General features: G+C 40.1%; 1 protein-coding gene across 3 annotated transcripts in view; it reads right to left on the bottom strand.

The window, feature by feature from the left end:
- Positions 1–437: 437 nt before the first annotated feature.
- ELAPOR2 (endosome-lysosome associated apoptosis and autophagy regulator family member 2) overlaps positions 438–21,373 on the bottom strand; it is a 193,662-nt gene continuing 172,726 nt past the window's right edge. For all 3 annotated transcript variants that reach the window (XM_033862946.2, XM_033862947.2, XM_019929057.3), the window contains 3 exons: positions 17,178–17,356; positions 16,009–16,174; positions 438–3,201 (listed from right to left, as the gene is read on the bottom strand). In XM_033862946.2, coding sequence (XP_033718837.1) covers positions 3,142–3,201; positions 16,009–16,174; positions 17,178–17,356 — 405 coding nt within the window. In that variant the 3' untranslated portion in view covers positions 438–3,141. The remainder of the gene's footprint in view (positions 3,202–16,008; positions 16,175–17,177; positions 17,357–21,373) is intronic.

The following is a 21,373-nucleotide window of genomic DNA, read 5'->3' on the forward strand; positions in this document are numbered from 1 at the left end:
AAAACTTTCAAAACTGGTATTGCACATGTTTAATGGATGGAGTTTATTGTTTGTATATCATTCCTCAGTAAAGCTGATTAAATACCACTCAGGCAGACCTAAAAATAAATCAATCAATAAAATAAACTTGCCAGTAAAATCATCTTCCCACCACGACTCCCAGGAAATTTACTTTCATTAGGAAGAGAGAAATGATCTGCATATTAGCCTCCCATTAGGAATGACCACGAGTCACAGGAAGTAGCTCTACTGACACATGTCAGATGACAGTTGACCAGGTCTGTCTTGAAGAACTAGAGTCAATCGATGACCCACCACCTGGGAACCTGGAGACCCCAAATGGTAAATGACTAGACCCAAGCAATTGTTCAACATAACCATTTAAACCACCTTTTCTCTCCTGGGGAAGAAAATAATGACAAAGATCTACACAAAAATACTATGAAATATTTTTAATCCTGGAAAGGACTTGATCACTGGTAACCAAAGAGGGGAAAAGTCAACAAGAATAGAATCCAATCTTTTAAATCAAGTGAACACATATCAAACTGCTCAACATTGTTAAATGGCATGATATAATTTATCCATAGAAGACACAATCTCATTCAGTGGAAAGCTGATTTAAATGTTTTGACAGAGCGCTAAGAGATATTATAGGTAACAGCTGACTTAATGGAGTATTTAAGCCTTCAAAACTGCCTTTTAGAAAAATAACAAATAACTTCTACCACTTAGAGGGGAAAGGAAATAACAACTGTCAGCTAAAAATCATAGAAACGTGATTAATTTGTTTATGCCTTTCAACATTCCACTGAGATCTGCAAAGGCAAGACATAAAATTAAAGTGAGTTCTATAGCCAGGATTGATCTGAATATTTTCCTCACAATACTCCTTCTGTCATACTTCTTCAGTGCCTGGAATAAAATGACAACCCACTGGGATCCAAAGGAAAAAGTCAGCTCTTTCCAAAGATGGGACTGAGCTGCCAAAATCTATTTTATATCTAAAATTAGAAATAAAATAAATATATCCTTGAATACCAACTATATTTTCAGAGAGTTCATTAAAATTTAAGGCATTTTTGACACGTCAGAGATTTTAGTCCAGTGACAGGAGAATAAAGAAGCTACCTGGGAGCAAATCCCAATTATCTCTATGGCTTGGAACGTACATGTTGAGCACAGCAAAGATGAAGAGAGAGGTGACAGGTGACTATGCGGAAACTTCCTGACTCTGTCCAGTCTGTATGACTTTGCCAGGGTTCCTCTAAAAGGGTGCACTTCAAGTGTATTTTCATTCTTCTGTTTAAATTTTGATCAAGATGGGGAAAGGGGCATCAGCACTGTTGGCAGGATAAACATGAGCAATGCCAAAATAATTTCTTCGTTATAATAGAATTTAAGAAATTAAACGTGGAAGACGTTTATGTAAAGCAATGCCCTCCATGAATTTCACAACAAACAATAAAACAACGGCAACCTCACCTATACTCACGAATCCAACAGTAGTGATGTACACAAAACAAACATTCACTCAACAATAACAGAATGGTCCAGTGTTTTACCCACCAGTCGAATAAATTCAATTATTTATTTTTATCTCATTTGCCACAAAACTAAGGACGACCTGCTGAATCAAAAGTTACAAGTCATACCTCATTGACAGACTTGGGGCAAAACATTCAATAAACCCTGCCCCTATGCCCTGCCTCTCTCGGCCAATCACCAGGCTTTTAAAAAATCTGGATTAAAACCTATAAAGATCACTGTTTATTGGAAACAAACCAGAGCACCTTAGATTTTAAATGGTCAGGAAACTCCCCTCTTTCCCACTTCTAGAACAATTAAGTTTTACACAAAATTGGTCAAATCCAGCTTCATTCAAACTTCTTTCAACCAACAGTATTTAAGTCGCACTAATACCAATATAACCCGTCCATCATAGGAAATATGACAGTTACCTGGATCATTTTTGAATAAGAGCAACAACACTTATTTCATAACTGCTTATGGGACACAACCACATTCTTATTCTGAATACAGTTCTATGCGATTTTCTAAAATTCAATCCCTGCCCTGCTAACTCAAAAAGAAAACTTTCATGGAAGTCATAATCCTTAAAGTCTTTGGCAGGAAAATAAGCATATAACCTTTGATGCTTGACATAGGGTAAATGTCCCACTGTCGTTTTCTGGAGACCATGAAATTATCCCAATACCTTTGTACAGTTGTCTGTACTTATAGACAAGCCAGCCCACTTTCTTCTCATGATTTTGCAAGTGCTCTGATAAACAAGCTTTCCTACTCATTCTAAATTATACTTCAAGTATTACATAAATTGTTTCAAGCCATTTGACTTTTATAATAGTGTCAGCTTGTTTGTACCAGTGGAAAGTCAAGGCTTCTCCTTATCCCTTTTTTTTTTTTTTTAAGAATCCCACTTTCAGTCAAGCCCTTCTTACCAGTTCCAACAAGGATGGAATTTCAAAGGCGATTATAAGTTAGATAACCCAAGCACATGCTGACTCTTCATTAAGAATTACTGCTTACTTAGGCTTCTGAAATCAACAAGGATACCCTATGGAAAAATGAAAAATCTATTGTCTTTCTTTGTTCACCATTTTTAATAGAAAACATGTTTTAAGGTCTGTCAGGAAAATAAATAATGGGAAAAAATAACTGTACCTTAAAAATTTTTTCAAATTGTTCCCCAAAATATAAACAAAGACAAGACATAAATGGGATCACAATGCATATGCTCACATCAGCCCTCCAAACACACTTTTTATGTAGAATTCATAAAGAAGGAAAGTTACCCATTAATTCTATGGCATGCATCAGCAGTGCACTCGTGGGCTTAACCTTGGTTTTGAGTTATTTGTATATACAGATACATCTCTTCCTGAGTTGAGTTTCATCTTCAGTTGAGACTCAAAACATTTGCTTTCTTATTTTTGGCAAGACACTTGACCACGTTATAAGGCAATCTAACATTTCAACCTCCTTCCCTTTTCAGCGGCATGGCCCTCCTCTGTGACATCACCAATGTGCCGGATACGAGGACAGGCTCTAAACTATGGTCCTGTAAAACTAGAGAGCAGGTTTCTTTGTTCATTAGTCTGAAGGCTACAGCACTGTCTTTCATATATTGGGAGATCTTGAGGATTTCAGTTGAACAGATTCAAAATGGTCTTCTTTGTCCTATGGGGGAAAAAATATTAAGACAAAATCAACTCACTAAAATTCCAATAAGATCTTAGGAGCTTACATATCCAGAAACTAAGTTCTGAAATCATTTTAATCTACGTACCTGCCACTTGTAATTAGGATTTTACATTTAAAGGAGGGTGGCAGATACAAAACAGATAGCATGCCTACCCTGAATGATGCCTTTTTTTTTAACTTTTTATTTTATATTGGAGTACAGTTGATTAACAATGTTGTGTTAGTTTCAGGAGTACAGCAAAGGGATTCATTTACACATATACATGTATCTATTCTTTTTCAGACTCTTTTCTCATTGAGGTTGTTACGTAATATTGAGCAGAGTTCCCTGTGCTATACAGTAGGTCCTTGTTGGTTATCCATTTTAAATATAGCAGTGTGTACATGTCAATCCCAAACAGATGTCCAGGGGATAAGACACACAATTCAAAACAGGAGCAAACACATGACTGCAACAGATACCAAAAGATGAAGCTGTGATTCTTGTGAAGAAATCACTGAGACCCATGCAAGGGGGATATTTGATCCGGGTGCTGAAATAGATGACCTATCCATGCAAATTGTAGACAGTAAACTAAATATTCTCAAGATAACACAGGGTAAATCATAAGAAAAAAGGAGAGCAGAAATAAAGATGACACCAATAAGACACAAGATCATCTGGGTCCACTGATATGTTGGAGGAAAATCTTTGGGAATCATGCCTACTAAAGATATTAAAAAGGAGTCATCTAGGATAATAAATCAAAAATTTAATGCAAATATATCATTGCTGGCATTTGTTATATAATACATTCAAAATGTAGCCTGTTAAGATAAATGATTCTTCTTTGATGGGGAAAAAGACAAATAAGAGGTGAGGTTTCTCCCAATGTTTTCATGGTTAGACAAAGCTTTCCGAAGGCTATTGGAATGGGGTGGGGGAACTATGCTGTTGAAGAGAATAAAGATGAACAGAACTAGGATTATTTTAAAAATAAAAGAAATATGAGGCAGATCAGTCCTGGGTGCACATGGATGTGTGTCTAAAGCAGAGAAGTGAAATGAGAAAACAACAGGAAATAGATACTGAGTGTCAGGAAGAATGAGGTTGCTGTTGTGTCTTCTCTCATTTGAGTGGAGAAATCAGAGACTTCAGATCAATTTAAGGCCACATGGTCAGGATTACAGAAAAAAAATCACAGCATGAACACCAGCATATCCCATGTCCCTGCCTCTACCGAGACGACAAGCCCCTGGGAGAGCAGCCTGCAGATCGCAGCGCCCTAACCCACCGGCTCTGGGAGATCCTGCCTGAAGTCTCATGTTCACCAGCCTTAATCTTCTAGGAATAACCATCGATAATTCAAGTATTTATTAGGCACCCATGTGTTACAGGAACAGGACTAGACTTTATGGGATACAAAACGTCTGCTCTCAAGGAGCTCACAGTGTATTACAGGAAAGAGTGTTAGAGTATCAGCCATGAACTATAAGAGAAAGCTGAGCTTTCTGTGGCCCTGCCTTGAGAAGATTTGATTCAACTTGTTCTTCAGGAAGGGCAGGCAGAGACCTGTTGCTTATCCTCAAGGTAATAGTTCAAGTAAAACACTGAAAACAGTCATGCTATTAGGGCTTCATAGGGCTTTCGTTACCATCTCCTCTGTGTTCTATGTTCACATGGGATTTGGCCCCTATGGCTGACGTGGTGGGATATATACCCATGCACGCGCGTGTGTGTGTGTGCGTGTGTGTGTGTGTGTGTGTGTAGTTAACACTACTGACTGGGACTTCCTAACAGCAGGAATTGTATCTTGTTCACTTTTTAATTCCCATAATATGACCCAAGGCCTAGCACATGGTTGGCTGTCAATCAGTGGTTGTGAAAATGTACCGAAACACCACCATGCAGAAGGAAAAAACCTGGATTGGAACTCAGAATACGTGGTTTCTAATTCCCATCTCACCCACTCTTGGACAAATAAGTGAACCTCTCTAGGTTTCAGTTTACTCATGCATTAAATAAAGATGCCATATAAAATGATCTTTTTAAGCTCTAAATTCAAGAATCTACTCAAAATCCAACTTCTCCCAGAAGCTTCTCCTTAGCTTGTCACTACCCACCTAACTGTACTCCGTTCTCTTCTGTACTCCAAGAGACCCTACTCAATACTCTTGTCATACCGGATTATCCTGTGTACGTGGGTTGTGTGTGTGCATGAATGTGTGTGTTTGATGTGCATATGTCTTCCATCAATAAACTAGTCTCTGAGATTAACTGTGTCTAATATGACATCTCACCAAAACCCGGTGGATAGTATCCCATAAATGACGGTGACATGAACAAAAGGAAAAAAAATCAACTGAAGGTATTTTTTAATTGTTAAGAAAAGTCAATTGAAGTAAATCTATAAATGAAACTCCACAAATCCAGGGCATAAGGAAATACCAAAGAAGTATGGCTTTTAGAACATGAATAAGGATATATATAAGACAAAGTAAACCTTACTTGACACAGTAGTTAAGAAATTTATAAAGTTTTTTGCTCCATAAAATCATATGTAACATTTTAAAAAGTGGGACACACATAAAAAAAATTTAAAAATAAAAAGTAAAAAAAAATTTTAAAGTGGGACACAATAAAACTTGTACAATGGCATTCATAGCAGCTTCATTCAGTCAAACACTGGAAATAGCACAAGGGTCCTTCAAAAGGAGAACAGATGAACAAACGTGGCAAATCCATACAACAGAATACTCCTCCACAGGGAGCAATCTGCTATAGATAAACACAACAAGGTGGAAGAACCTCAGAAAGATTTTTCTGAGTGGAAGAAAACTTACACAAAAACTTCACTCTCTGGCATGACGATGATGTGAAGTTCTGAAACAGGCAAAACTAATCTATAGTTTTAAAAGATCATCACAATAGCTTCCCCTGGGGGATGGGGACTGAGTATACACATAAGGACATGTGTTTACTTTCAGACATCAGACTACTGTTCTATATCTTCACAGGATTTAGGGTCACACAGGTATATTCATTTCTCAAATTTCATCACATCGTGTATTTGTGAAATATACATTTCACTCTGTGTAAACATTTTGCCTTTAAAAAAAAACTTAAAATATTGAATTCTCTCATCAATTATACGTAAACTGAAGTGTTTGGGCATCAAAGGTATTGAAGTCTGAAACTCACTTTGAAACACATCAAAAAAAAGAAGATAGATCAATAAATGGATAGAGGGATGGAGAGATATGGAATAAGGAGTAAGATTTACGTGGTGGATATATGGTTGTACCACTGCACAATCCCTTCAACTTTTCTGGAATACTTCAAATTTTCATCTTAAAAAATGAAAACAAAATCATTACATTGACTAAAATTGCTATTCAAAATAAAATGTGGCACACTGGGGGCTTCCCTGGTGGCGCAGTGGTTGAGAGTCCGCCTGCCGATGCAGGGGACACGGGTTCGTGCCCCGGTCAGGGAAGATCCCACGTGCCGCGGAGCGGCTGGGCCTGTGAGCCATGGCCGCTGAGCTTGCGCGTCCGGAGCCTGTGCTCCGCAACGGGAGAGGCCACAGCAGTGAGAGGCCTGTGTACCACAAAGAAAAAAAAAAAAAAAAAATGTGGCACACTGTACCTTCTCAGGGAAAAAAGCTCTACCCTCCCTGTTTCCTGTGACTGTTTTCAAGAATCTTTTCAAGCTTTCACTTCTCTGGCTATAATATAAAAACAGAAGAGGTACTGTAAGAGGAGGAAACACTTAATGTTTTAGGTAGTGCTCATAATGCCCACTTATTCTTTTAGATTCAGCTCAGAGATGACTTTCCCTTAAATGCATTCCCTGGCACCTAAAGGCTCCCTTCATTGTAAGATACCACCCTTACAAATAGGGAATCAAACACATATATATGGAATCTAAGAAAAAAAAAGATCATGAAGAACCTAGGGGCAAGACGGGAATAAACACACAGACCTACTGGAGAATGGACTTGAGGATATGGGGAGGGGGAAGGGTAAGCTGGGACAAAGTGAGAGAGTAGCATGGACATATATACACTACCAAACGTAAAACAGATAGCTAGTGGGAAGCAGTCTCATAGCACAGGGAGATCAGCTCGGTGCTCTGTGACCACCTGGAGGGGTGGGATAGGGAGGGTGGGAGGGAGACGCAAGAGGGAAGAGATAATGGGGACATATGTATATGTATAACTGATTCACTTTGTTATAAAGCAGAAACTAACACACCATTGTAAAGCAATTATACTCCAATAAAGATGTTAAAAAAAAAAAAAAACAAATAGGGAATCACAAGATCACACCAGGTGAGAAGTCTAAGTCAACTTGTGATGGAAGATAGTTTTTCATGGGCCTCCTGTGTTTCTGCAAGTCTTATGAAAAGACACTGATAGTCCTTTATTCTAGGTGATTTTCCAAAGATGTTTCTATAACAGCCTTGGATGATATAGATAAAGTCTCCTTCTAGCATAAAGGAAACGTTTGCTTACAACCCAGAAAGCTACAGATATTGTCTTTCCCTGTGGAGCAAATGGCAGACATACGTCGGGCCCATTATAAAAGACTCATGTTCTCCAAGCCAGTTCCTCTACAATAACGTAACCCACTCTGTATACAGGCGTCATCTAGTCCACTTCATTGTGTGGGAAGTGAGGCTGGAGGAACCAATACAAATGCTGTGATTTGGGCCAATGCTAATGCTGTGAGTAATAAGCTGTGTTTTGTCTCTGACCCAGAAGACTCATTCCATCTTCCAAAGCGTCTATGAAACTATGGCGGGCTAATCTGTTGGCCAGTAAGTAGAGTGCGATTTCATTACCTTCACAGTTCTTCATTGTTTTGCCGATGAGAGGAGGAAGTTAATGAAGACATTTCTAGAAGAGAGCTTCACACTCTGGTTAACAAGATTTAAGGAAAGTCCCCGAGAATTGGGAACAGACATGCTGACCACACTGTATGGCAAACAAGGCAATAAAAAGTCCTCCGTTTTCTTGCCTGGAAATGAAGAGGAATTGGGGAGCTGGTTGTGGGCTGAGTACTGGGAAGTGGGTTCAAAGAGTTCACAGTTCAACTGACTGGATGGTGTTAATTCTCCTCTGGCAGGAGGACAGCCTCCCAGTCAGGCTCCGGTGTGCCTCACAGGAGCAACTAGCACTAAAAATCATCCCAACGGGAAAAGAAGGTTTCACCCGCTTTCAAACAACGGTTCCAGAAACATGCACCTACGATAAGCGTTAGAGAGAAAATGGAAACCACTTACGGGGAGAAACCAGGTGAAGTGCTAGAATGTTGGCTGGTTCACTGTGGAGATGATGTGGCAGGACTCAGTGATCGTTAAGAATGGAAACAGGGCTTCCCTGGTGGCGCAGGGGTTGAGAGTCCGCCTGCCGATGCAGGGGACGCGGGTTCATGCCCTGGTCCGGGAAGATCCCACATGCCGCGGAGCGGCTGGGCCCGTGAGCCACGGCCGCTGAGCCTGCGCATCCGGAGCCTGTGCTCCGCAACGGGAGAGGCCACAACAGTGAGAGGCCCGTGTACCGCAAAAAAAAAAAAAAAAAAGAAGAATGGAAACAGCGGGGCCATCCTAGGGCTCAATGCTGCTGGCACTCTATCCTGCCCACTTCAGATCCACCCAAAGATGCAGTAAAAGGTCTCAGAGGTTTTGCAGCAGGTCCTCACCACAGTTACAGAGCCATGGCTTCCTCTGGGGGCTCTTTCTGAGATGAATTCCCATAGGAAAACTTAGTGAGGCAGTGACTACTGCTGGGGCTCTTGCTGCCCCAGATTGGGTTTATAAGGTGGAAGATGGTCACTAGAGAATGAGAAACTGACCCCAAAACATCTAGATAAGTTAGTATGGTCAGGCTCACCCGGGAAATGTCCCTTATCCTTTATACTTAAACCAGGCATTAACTTAAACATGACAATGGAGCAAGAAACGAGGTGAATTCCCTTTTAAAAAGACTCCAGTATGTGAGTCAAGCCCAAATCAACAAAAGAACATAAGACCTGCAGCCTTCAGCACAGTCAATCTGGCTGTGACTTCTGAGTCAAAAGGTCCCCAAAGGTGGACTAGATGATGGGAGGAATGATGCCCTTGCCGTTCAACACAGAACTCTGAATGGACCCAAAACACTGGCAGTCTGGTTGGCTTGTGAGCAGCTGCTGGAAAATAACAGCAAATGCAAAGCCCTGCTGCTGTCACAGAGACCCCCGCTTCCCTCTTCACCTTTAACCCTTCCTTCCCCAACTATGCTGACTTTGCTGCCTTAAGGAGAAAGATGATTAGGGGAAGGACCAAGTTTTCCTGTCACCAAGAGTGACTGCAGACCATACACACCCATCTGAGACTGCAAGGGAGCCCGGGGAAGGGGCGGGACTCAAACATCTCTGACTCTGCTTGTTGCAGGCACCGCAGTCACCATCCTACCTGAACGTGTGAGAGGAAAAGGGCCTGAAAATTCAACTAATCGGGTTCAAGCTAGGTTCGCAGTGGGGGAGGGAAAATAACGTGACCTTGTGTGAAGGGTTCTGCGTCCCCATTCAAGATGCTGTTGCTGCGTTACATCTGAATCTGCAGTAGGAATTGCTGGTATGTGCTTGTTCTTCCTCATCTCATAGGCAGCAGAGGACAATCCCCTGGCCAAGAGCAGCCACGTGAAGAGAAGGGCTGCTCGGATACTTACCCCAAGCGTTGCCAACTCGTCTGCCGTGTGGAACAAACGTGTGAGGCAGAAGGGCACACAAGCTCCTCTACCTTCTGATGCCTAGAGAAGGTACAGATGCCTATAAATGATGTCCTGTTGGACAAGTCAGACGTCTCAATCTCAACAGCCTTGCCTGTGTTATCAGACCTGCCAGCAGAGACAGCTGATAAACCCTCACGAAATTCAGGGAGCTGCCAACTAAGTAAAGATTCTTGAGACTAGGTGGGCAGATGTGCAATGCTTTACCTTCCAGTCGAGAAAAAACAGCCCAGCACCTTACTGCACTCTGCTGTTGGACACAGTATGGTATCACTTGAGTAGTCTACTTGCTCTGTCATATCAGCTAATCCACAAAATAGTATCTTTTGAGTTAGGCCCAAGCCAACAGGCTATATTATCAACTGCCCAGCAAGGTGAGTAATGCTCTCTACCTTGTGGCCTCACAGCCCTAATGACCACGTTATGATACAGTTCTTTGCGATTAATGATTTTGTCAATTGGAGACTGTGGCAGTGGGAAGCAGCCTTCCCCCGGAGGCATCCTTTGGGGTTTTAGACTCATCGCCTTGATGTGCCCATCATGTACATATAGCCCTCTTGAAAAAGCAGCTGTTAGCCTGTTACTGAGCTCTTGTCAAAACTGAATGCCATAACCACGCACACTTTGGGACTCTACAACCTGACAGTCCCACTCTTGGTAGGTCAACAAGGTGGGAAGCGTCCAGTAAGTCTCACTGGTCAAATATGAATGGTATAGTCAAGAATACAACTGGTCTGACCCAGCAACATCTCGGCCTCACATACAAATACGGCAGCAGACTCTTTGAGAGAAAGGTTATCCCCTACTCCTCTGCCCCAAAGGAAGCCACTGGCTCTGTGGGGTCCTGGGTTCACCGAAGTTCTACGTCATGCCTGGGCCTGGTTCACGGATGTTTTCGTTGAGCTGAAACCCAATGGTGTCCGCCACCTGCTGCAGCTGTCCCATCTCAGCACAAGTATGCGTAACTGAAAACCAACAAGATTGCTTGGCTCGGTGGCCAGAACCCAAAGCCCCTCTCACAGCTGTGGCCAATACTTCTTCTGATAAACCTTGTCATATTTCTACTTACTCTTGAGCTATTGCCAAGATTTAATAGCCATTGTCAACGAACTATTTGGTCTGCCATTTGGAAAACCACTTACTCTTCACCTCTCTCTGGGGCAACAAATCTGGAAACAACTCTTAGCTGTTGATCAAATCATCTGGGTCACTTAGGTAGATGCCCATCCTCTGAAAAGACCAAACAGAGTTAAGCACCTTATAGAGACTGCACCAGACAGATCGCCACAAACCCTACACAGCATGTGAATCCTGTCCAGCATGGCAATAAATCTGCCTTCACAGACTGAGCTCAGAGTGAAGGACTCTGTTTTCCTGACGCAGAGGTTACCACAGCATGCAAGACTTGGGAGTCATACCAAGAGCTGACCAATATTTCCCTGACAATTGATTAAATCAGACCTTTGATCACCGCTTGGGGCTATCGGTGGTGCCTCATCACTGCTGACACCCATTCGGGTCACGGTGTTGCTGTTCCAGAGTGACTGGCCAACGCCAGTGACACCACCGTGGTCCTTGAAAAACATCTGTTTAATGTTTATGGTTTTATGGACCATTTGCAGCCTAACAGTGGTGTCCTTTTTTTTTTTTTTTTTTTTTTTTTAAATCACAAAAGCTACCAGAAAAATGGACTGGGAGTAGAGGTATCCAGTGGACCTTCCACACTTCCTACCATTGAAAGGGATCATTGATCATTGGAATAGCCTTCTCAAAAACTGACTCAAAAAGATTTCTGCCTCTATCTCCCTCACCTCCTCCTGGTCCACACATCTTAGTAAGGCAGTTCAGTTACTAAATATGGCTATTTCCAGAAAAGGATTAAGAGATTATCTCCTCTTGGCTGCTTCGTGGATAATTTTTAGTAAAAATAGATAATAAGTAAGAATATATCAATACAACCTACGTAAGATTATATACCCATATGAAAACCCAGGATTCTGCCCCGACCACTACTGGCATGACGGGTCCTTATTTAACCCAACAGCAACCCCCAGGACGTCTGGTGGTTGCCCTGCCAGAGGGAGCCTAGAAGATTCAAATATAATTCTGGTTTAGCCACCCGTATTGTTTTGTTGGACTGTCATGATCCTAGATCAAAAGCATAATAACTACTTGGTTGACTACACAGCTCATTAAAACGCGTACCGTCCCACATGGGCAAAGGTAGAAAACACGCTAGGTCGCCACACGCACTTTTAAAAGCCCTTGACCTTCTTGCACCTGAATGTTTGGCAGCACAGAACTCCAGTAGGGTGTGAGTAGAAATAAGGTGGGGCTTTAGCTACAGAAATGGGACAAACTGATCTGTACCAGTGGAAGATCAACAGTGCAGTCTGATAAAAAGGCACCTAGGAAGGAGGTACCTTAGGCCCTGAGAGGTGCAAAGGATGAAGGGATACTAATGATTATTTGTTTTTCAAAGCCACCCTGTCACCTTCCTATGAAGGAAAACACCTTAGTGTTCCTCTCTCAAACTGTTGCAAGTGCCTTAAATTTAACTGACTACTGGGTCTACCAAATCCACCAGATGCTCAAACCACAATCTGGTTGCCATTCCCCTTAGGCTTACTGAAAATTCTATCAGAAACAGCAGGGATGATGCCAGCTTCTGCCCCCAAATAACAACGATCAACATGTCCATTCCCATTGCCATCACTCAATCATTCCATGGAGCGGACAAATACCACCCAGTCTGCGGCATGGACAAACAGGAAAAGCTGGACAAACTGCCCTCAAGCAGTCTCTCCAAAGACAAAGAAGGGACACAATTGTTTGACGTGAATCGGGAACGCTAAGGTTTACAAGCCAGCAAGGAGGTCGCAGGCACCATCAACCAGTGCTGCCTAACTAAACAGGTCCCACTTGGTGTCCCTAACAACGGTAAATAATACTTTCCTTCCAGAGGCCCCATGTGTACCTCTAGGACTGTACTTTTTGTATAGAACCAGATGTTAACTTCTCTCCTAAAAACAGCACGGCTTGTACTTGTATTTTAGGAGTGGTCGTAAGTGGTCATAATTCAACTGTTTATGAAAACATCCTCGATAGATCACTTAGCCCTTAGACAACTGCAAGGCTCTTTTCAGTATCCGGCTACCCTTGGTTCCTCAGAAGGGGTTCCTGGAGGGATAACTGACTTGTTATTCACACTCACCCCATGGGTAGTTATTCAATTAGCAAAGATGGAACGTAAAAAAGAATGAAATAATGCCACTTGTAGCAACATGGATGGAAATAAAGATTACATTACTAAATGAAGTCAGTCATAAAGAAAAAGACAAATGCCATATGATATCACTTATGTGGAATTCAAAATATGACACAAATGAACTTACCTACAAAACAGAAACAGACTCACAGACATAGAGAACAGACTTGTGGTTACCAAGGGGGAGGAGGAGTGGGGGAAGGACAGATTGGGAATTTGAGATTAGGAGATGCAAACAGTTACACTGATATATAGGATGAATAAACAACAAGGTCCTACTGTATAGCACAGGGAACTATATTCAATATTCTGTGACAAACCACAACGGAAAAGAATATAAAAAAGAATACATATATGTATAACGGAATCACTTTGCTGCACACAGAAATTAACACAACATTGTAAATCAAATGTACTTCAATACATTTTTTTAAAAGAAAGAAAAGGCAGTACAAAATTTGTTTCTGACTCTAACTGAAGTAATCCATGACACCACTTCAGCCTTTGAAGGCATTCAGGTCACCATCAACCCACTGTCCATACATCGTTATGGACAATATAACTGCCTTATTCTTCCTCCCTGAGGGCCAAGACACGATCTGTACAGTCACTAAAATTCTTTGTGCCTGGACTGTCTTGTTGGATTGCCATCTTCCTAGACCAAAAGGACAATGACCACCTGGTGGAGGACACTGCTCACCAAGTTCCCCTACCATGGCCCAGGTAGACAAAAGTGGGAGATGTATAGGGTCTTTGTAAATTTTTGAAAATATCCTTAACCCTCTTCCATCTGAATCTTATGGAGGAAAGATCTCAGTGCCAGTGGCAAGGCCTCAGGCTGAGTGGAAAGGTTAATACAGGGACCTAAAAAGAAAGCCACCTCTTTCTAAGGTGGACCCTGATGACTTATGGCATTTGTTTGGTTAGTTGAGTCTGGAACCCTGGTATGATCCAGGTTAATAATACAGGTTGGCCTCGTCTTGTTGTTCGGTGTCTCGTTGGGAGTAGCTCTATTTTTTAAGTGCTATAGGAAGCAAACTGACCAGATTTGATTCCAGCCTCGGCCAGTCAGATTAATCAGAGTGAACAGTGGAATGGTGTACTAATGGGAAAGTTGCCGGAAGCCAAGATAGTGTAGGAAGGAGGTTTGGATCTGTTGGGAGACAACTCCCCAATGGTTCTCTTGCATTTCTGCCTATCTTATGAGTGAGACACTGACTTCCCTTTTTTCCAGACTACCTTTTCAGAGGACCTAACCCTAACCCTAACCCTAACCCTAACCCTTGCATTTCAACCCTTGTATAGACAGCAGCCTTTGAAAATAAAGATATTGTGACCTTCCATAGCAAAAGGCGGGCTTGCTTACAGTCTTAGAAATAGTATTTCCCTCTTGAGCAATGAACACGCATGCTACCTGTCCAGTACGATAACAACACTATCTTCCTTTGGAAGAAAGGACAGAGATGCTTGCTGTCCTTTCTAAAAGATTCAGGTTCCCAAAGCTTAAGGTTCCTTTCCTGTAAGGCACTGTGTGTACAAGCGTCATCTGCAGGACGTGGGGCTCTGCAACTCGTATAAATGCTGATGTTTCGGCTAGTGCTTCTGCTGTGAGTGTTCAACTGTCCTTTGTCTGTGATCAGAAGTCCCATGTCTTCTAAAGTATCCATGAAACCATGGAAGGCTCAGGTGTTAGCTTGCAAGGAGGGTAAAATCTCAGCTCTTGACAATCTCTGTACATTCACTGTCCCACAGCAACAGTATCCTCCCTGAACTACCATATTAAGAAAAATCAAAGAACCATTAGTATAAGGGGAATAGGGCTTATTTGTTTTATTTTTAAATGATCCCCTATGATATAGTTATGTGCCTAAATTAGGAAACGATTACTAAGACACTCTCAATAAATGCAATCTTTCACCACAGGTCCTTCCTGCTGAAAATCCTTTGAAATGGGTTTTCTTTCTGGTTTCATTCTGTCTTTATTCCTGCACAGATAAACTCGTAATGTTTCATCTTTTAAGTCAATGGTGAAGAATGTCAATAAAATATGTTTACAAATAATACTCAGGGCTTCATGCTATCTGTTTGGATACAGTAATCATTTCAAGGCTGACAGATGTGATGGCATCTGATAAGTAATATCTCAACATTTTATATAACTTTTATCTCCTGTGTATGAAAAAATCTTGTTGTCAAATAAAAAATATAAAATGAGATCTTTTATTTATCTAAAAGTTTTGTTTTTTAATACTATAATACATAATCTTTGTGCAAATTCAAATATTATAAAACTGCATTACTTCAAAGACTAAAGACACCCATTTATTCAAAATTCTCCAAAAGCAGCTATCATGAGTAGTTTCCTACTCAAATACTAATATAAATGTATATTTAATAGAAATGCAATAGTCTATGTGTTATTTTCGCTTCATTTACCCTGGACCCACTGACATATCAGTACACACAGACATCTCAATCTTTAACACCTGTAGAGTTGCACAGCATCCCACTACTTTGATATACGGAAACGTCTTATCTAAGTCCTTACTGATGGTGTTTAACGTTGTTTCTACCTGGTTAGCCAACAAAAACAATGCTGCAGTGATTATTCTTGTATTTACAGCCTTCTGTACTTCCAAGAGTATTTCTACTGGATAAATACCCACCCTGAATGACAGGGTTTGCACAACTGCTACTGTTAGGTTAATATGGCCCCTTTATTTATAAATACACAGAAATACCAGGTTAAAATTCTGCTCTCACCTTTGTTGCCAAGGATTTGAGTTTTCCCAGTAGCGACTGTTTATTGGAATATACAACTTCCTCTTCATTATCTTCTCCTTCCATGATAGCACAGCTGTCTGCAGCTGGGAGTTCACACTCTTTTGAGTTTGTCGTCATTACTAATTTGGAATATTTGTACTCCAGTCTAAGTAGTGGCAAATAAATAAATAGATAAAGTGGCTGTTTAATATAATTTAATACTTATTTGGGGTGGTCATACACCAGCTAATTAAATCATCGTGGAGTACAGCTGCTCCACCAACATAGTCCCTTCACCCATAGCCATAACACTATGTGTTCTCATTAATCTACTGTCTACACACCAATCGTTTCCAGAATTTCAGAGAAACAGTGCAATACAGTTAACGCTATCATACTTATTTTACAGTGATTCAAGTGTCCAATTATGAAAAACTTTTGAAAAACAAAGAGAAAATTAGAGGTCTGAATGCATTTTTTTTCATTTATAAATATTTGGGAACTAATTTACTATGCAGTTTTCCAAAGTTTAGTTCGTAGGATGAGAATATTATACAGGCAAGTGATTTGGTCTTTATTATTTCTCCCTATCACTCATTCCTTTCTACTCCCCACCCCAGATATTACAACTGTGCCTAGATAATACAGTAGAGAACTTTCACAGCCCAACTGACATGTAAATCATTTTAAAAGAGCCAAATCACATAATGTATCAATATACAATTGGAAGTTACACTCAGTACTCAACTTCAGATTCTGAAAGTCCTGGAGTATACACTTAGTCTGTTTCTTTGCAAATATCTGCCCATAAGAAATTGAAAGAGAAAAGATGAGGCAAGAAGGCAGCATGATGTCATGAAAAGAAAAACAGACACAGAGAAAATCTGCCTTCCTTTCTGAGCTCTGCTCCCATCTACCTGAGTAGCCAGGATCCTCTGTTCCTTGTTTTAGAAAAACAACGGATCTAATTCAATTACCTCTAATGTTCTCTGATCTCTCTGTTATCAGAACAACAGTCATTTCCATTTGCTTTCTTAAAGGCCTTTCCTATAACTCCTTCACTATGAGAAATGTCTTGTGTCTCTGAGAGAAACTGTTGGATATAATGATTAACTCTAAAAGATTCGCAACAAAAGAGATTTCTCAGTTCTTATACAGAGGTTACTTACTTCTGATTCTTCTTCCAGAAGTAGCAAGTTAGAGCCACCAGCAAAACAGCTGCAAAAGCTCCCACACCTGCTCCCACTTTTAGCCAAAAGTCAACTGTTTCGCAGGTTGACAACTTTTTCTCAGGCAAAGAAATTCCTTTAATGCACCACTTAGGTTCATTCCACACGTATAAGGTTTCCTTTGAAAAAATGACATAAGAAATGAGATTTAGAAGGAGAAGCGTTTTGCTAACCGTTATTCACAGTAGGCAGAGAGGATTATTCGGCTTTCATCTAACCGAAGCTCCAAAGAGAGAGGAAAGGGATATAGAAGAGAGAGAATAAGGAAATGATGAATGAAAATGTAACAAGACCATGAATTGTCAGATCAGAAGGCTTGCTTCAAGCTGAGGAGGTTGAATAAAAAGGACTCCATCTGGATATATCATTGGAGCTATTTTCTTCAAATTTCTGATGAGTCCTGACTTCTTAAATCATGTTTTTAAATGAAAGCTTAGATTGTTTCATATAACTGACTGGAACGGGTTTCACCCACCCATCACGTAGGTCCATTTCCCCAAAAAGCCTCTCCGCTGAGTGACAGAGCAGAGCCCGGACCCAGGACATGTAAATGCAGCATGAGTGGCAGGCTTTGGCGTGGGGCAGGCACAGAGACTGCACGCCCCGCTTCCCCTGGCCAAAATAAGGAGGGTGTTATTCTGGGTCATCACTACCCACGTGAGGGACTCACCCTCGTCCTCCCAAAGCAGATGACCCAATTTTGTTAGGGCAATGTTTTCAAACTGCTCCCTGCAATCAACTAGTAAATAGTAAAATCAATATACTGGGTCTCAACCAGCCATTTTTTTAAAAATAAACAAATAAGACAGATTAGAAACAAACATCAGAGTATAGTGCATGGTTCCTTATGTATTTCAACATACACAATGACAGGTAGCAATCTGCATGATGATTATATCCAGTGACATTAAATGACACAAGGCATTACATTTTTTGCTCATCGTGCCTCCCGAAATTTTCTGGTGAATGTCAGTCATTTATCAACACCCCAACAGAAGCCTAACACCATAACGTTTAATGTCACACACATGCACACACTTTTACAGTTGGTCCTGAAGTGAACGATGTGCAGGAGATTCCCATTTACTCTGAGGAAAAATTTCAACCAAGTTTTGGATAAGAACTTTTTAGAAAGGACATTAGTAATTGAAAAAATTTTAGTGTAACATTTTCATGAAACTTAGTGTGAATAAATTATTTTTAAAATGGCTCGCATGATTTTTATAAGAAAGATGAGGAATGAGGAGGCATGAGCAAGTTGAACTGCTGCCTCTTCATCTGAAGGACATTCCAACAAGAAAAACAGACTATGAAAGCGTTTATATGGTTGTATCATATATGCCACACCCAATGCAAATGGCAAGCTGTAATGTCCAAGGACAGTCTTCTAAACAAACCATTAAAACTTCATAATTAAAAAGATACATATTTATAAACCCAGAATTAACTTTTCCATAAGCTCCTCAAATTGTTAAAGAAAAAATAAATCAAGCTGTTGGCAGAATTTCTTAGTCATTCTATAACTTAGCCATTCTCTGAATCTCTTAGTCGTTCTATTAATTAGGAAGATTTATCTCTTCATTAGGCCATGTCTTTGGGAAACAAGAAAATGGCTGACACTGCGGCTGAAAAATTTATTCTTCCAGCGTGTAGGGATATTTTGCGAACAGGGTGAGATAAATTTGTTGATGAATTTTAAAACTTACCTCTCAGTGATAACACAGTATCTCTTCAAATTGCTACTACTGTATAACATTTAGAAGTAATGCTTAGTACATACTTAGAACCTGGTATAGATTTTTGAGATCCATTTTGATAAGAGCTTTTATCACAAGTCATGTAGCTCTTTTAGTTTATACCAGCTGTATGTGGAGGACTTGTAGTGTGTAAATTTAACTTCACGTGCTTCTGGATTATATGTCTTTACAGAATTGGAAAAGCAGACTCTCAGTCAATATAAAGTGCAAAACTGTAAAGAATGAAGCAGGCAATAGGATGGAAATGCAGAATTATTAAAGCAATTAAAAGATACTCTTCGCGATATTTTGCAATCATTGTTTTTTCCTATCTTGAGGCTTTGGCATCCAAAGAAATCCACCCTTGTTCACCGACATAATGGAAACTGCAGTGAAAGCTGTCATTCGTATTGAAAGCTCACCAAAGAGCAGACTTTTCGAAATATATTATTTCGAAAATTGGAGGTGAACATACCCACTTACTGCATCAAACCCGTTTGTTCGTTCTTGCAATGGAATACACTAAGGAAGGACATTTCATATTGTACTAGTTGAAGTTCGCTCTCATCTGGCAAATATTTTCAAAATTGACATCTAAGTATTAACAGAAGGGCATATTTAACTGATTTTGGTATTTCTCAAAGTAGATTTGGAACTATGGGTGGGGTATGGGGGGAATTACATACCTCAACATGTCAAACACAACGAAGTGTTTCAAAAGGTATTATTCTTAAGGCAAAAACAGACATTTAAAAAGCATCACCTCGCAACTAACTGTTCCTAACATTCTTATAAGATGCTGAACTGAGGTTTTTCAATGAAGACAGTTTGAATGAGATAAAACTAGAGAAATTGTTGCCACCCCACTGTCTTAAACTTCTAATCACTACCTCCCAGAAGAGAAGTATGAACGAACGTTTGGATAGAAGGTCATTTAGCTTTTCAAAACTCCTGAGTTAAACTTGGTGGCCAAAGAAGGGAATGCACCTTTTATTTTTGATTTACTCTTAAAAAAAAGGACTATAAGATAGTTAAGTTTAGCATAATTTTAGAGAAAAGATAAAGGTTAATTTCCACCATAAAGCATAAAAAATGTATCAGTATTATTAGGAGGATTAAAAGGAAACCATTTTTTTTGTGAGGCTGGAATTTTTATCCTTGACCCCCTTAAAACTGTTGAAAAGAACCTGGCTCGACCATGCCCTCGATGTGGGAGCAGTGTTGTATCTGTGGGCTCTGAGCCAGAATGAGCTATCTACAGGTAAGCACGCTTAACTGAATTAAACATTTCCTAATTTTCTGATTAGTTTGTCTATTTGGAGACTTCTCTGATTTGTATTAAAGTATTAATAAAAACATTTTTTATTGTTATGCCTATCCTTTATCATAAAATATGAAAATAAGTATTGTTCCATAAAACAATTTTATTTTTAGGCATATCTCTATGGGTCTGAGTTTGTGTTTGTGTACTAGGCTTCATGTACAATGTCTTTCTTACTACAGGTTCACTGTCATTCAAGTATGAAAAATACCAATGTAGAGAACAGTTCTCAATGGTTTTTTTTTATTCTTAAAGGTAGACACTACTGCTTCCAAATACGCTGAATGTATGGCTTTGGGTGGGGACATTCAGATTTTTTCTCCCTCTTCAACCCTCCAACCTGCCAACTATTAGCTCCTTAAGACTTTCCTGGAAAGAACAGCTCCCCTGTTCGATCCCCTTACCCAGTGAGCACCCTCGCATCATTCCATGCTGACCCGAAAGTCAGTCCTATCCCATTCTACCTTCTAGATCTCAGAAATCCCATTGGAATCTCTGATCCTCTGATGCCCATTCTCCAGTAGGGTCCCCACCACTGGTACTGATTTATCCTCTCATCTGTGCTTCTTCAATGTCATTTCAATGGAATTTGGAGAGAGTGAAGTGGTAAGTCATCTTCAAAGAGGTAAAGCTTGGGTTTTTATATGGTACTAGTCAAAGCTGGTGCAGGGAAGTGGGTACTCTCAAACACTATTAGTAGAAAAGCAAATTGATGCAACCAAAGCAATTTAGTAACACGTATCAAGAACCTTAAAAATGTCCCATTTCCTCGAATCCAGTTAATCCCTTTCCGGTAATAAACTCTAAGGAAATAATCAAATGTCTAACAAAGATGTTCATTACAGACTTATTTACAAAAAGATGGTTTTCAATTTTTTCTTAAGTGTCCAACAGGGGAATTATTAAATCCCAAATTGCATATATAATAGCACATTTTTCAATAACTAAAAGTCATGTTTTTTAAAAAAAATTTAATGACAAGGGAAGTGTATTAAAGGCATAATGGAAACAAAAAAATACAGAGAAGAGAATCCCAACTTTACTTTAAAAAACAAGTAAGCAAACGAAGGACTGCAGAG

The sequence above is a fragment of the Tursiops truncatus genome, chromosome 9 (genome assembly GCF_011762595.2).
Source record: "Tursiops truncatus isolate mTurTru1 chromosome 9, mTurTru1.mat.Y, whole genome shotgun sequence".
Lineage (NCBI taxonomy): Eukaryota > Metazoa > Chordata > Mammalia > Artiodactyla > Delphinidae > Tursiops > Tursiops truncatus.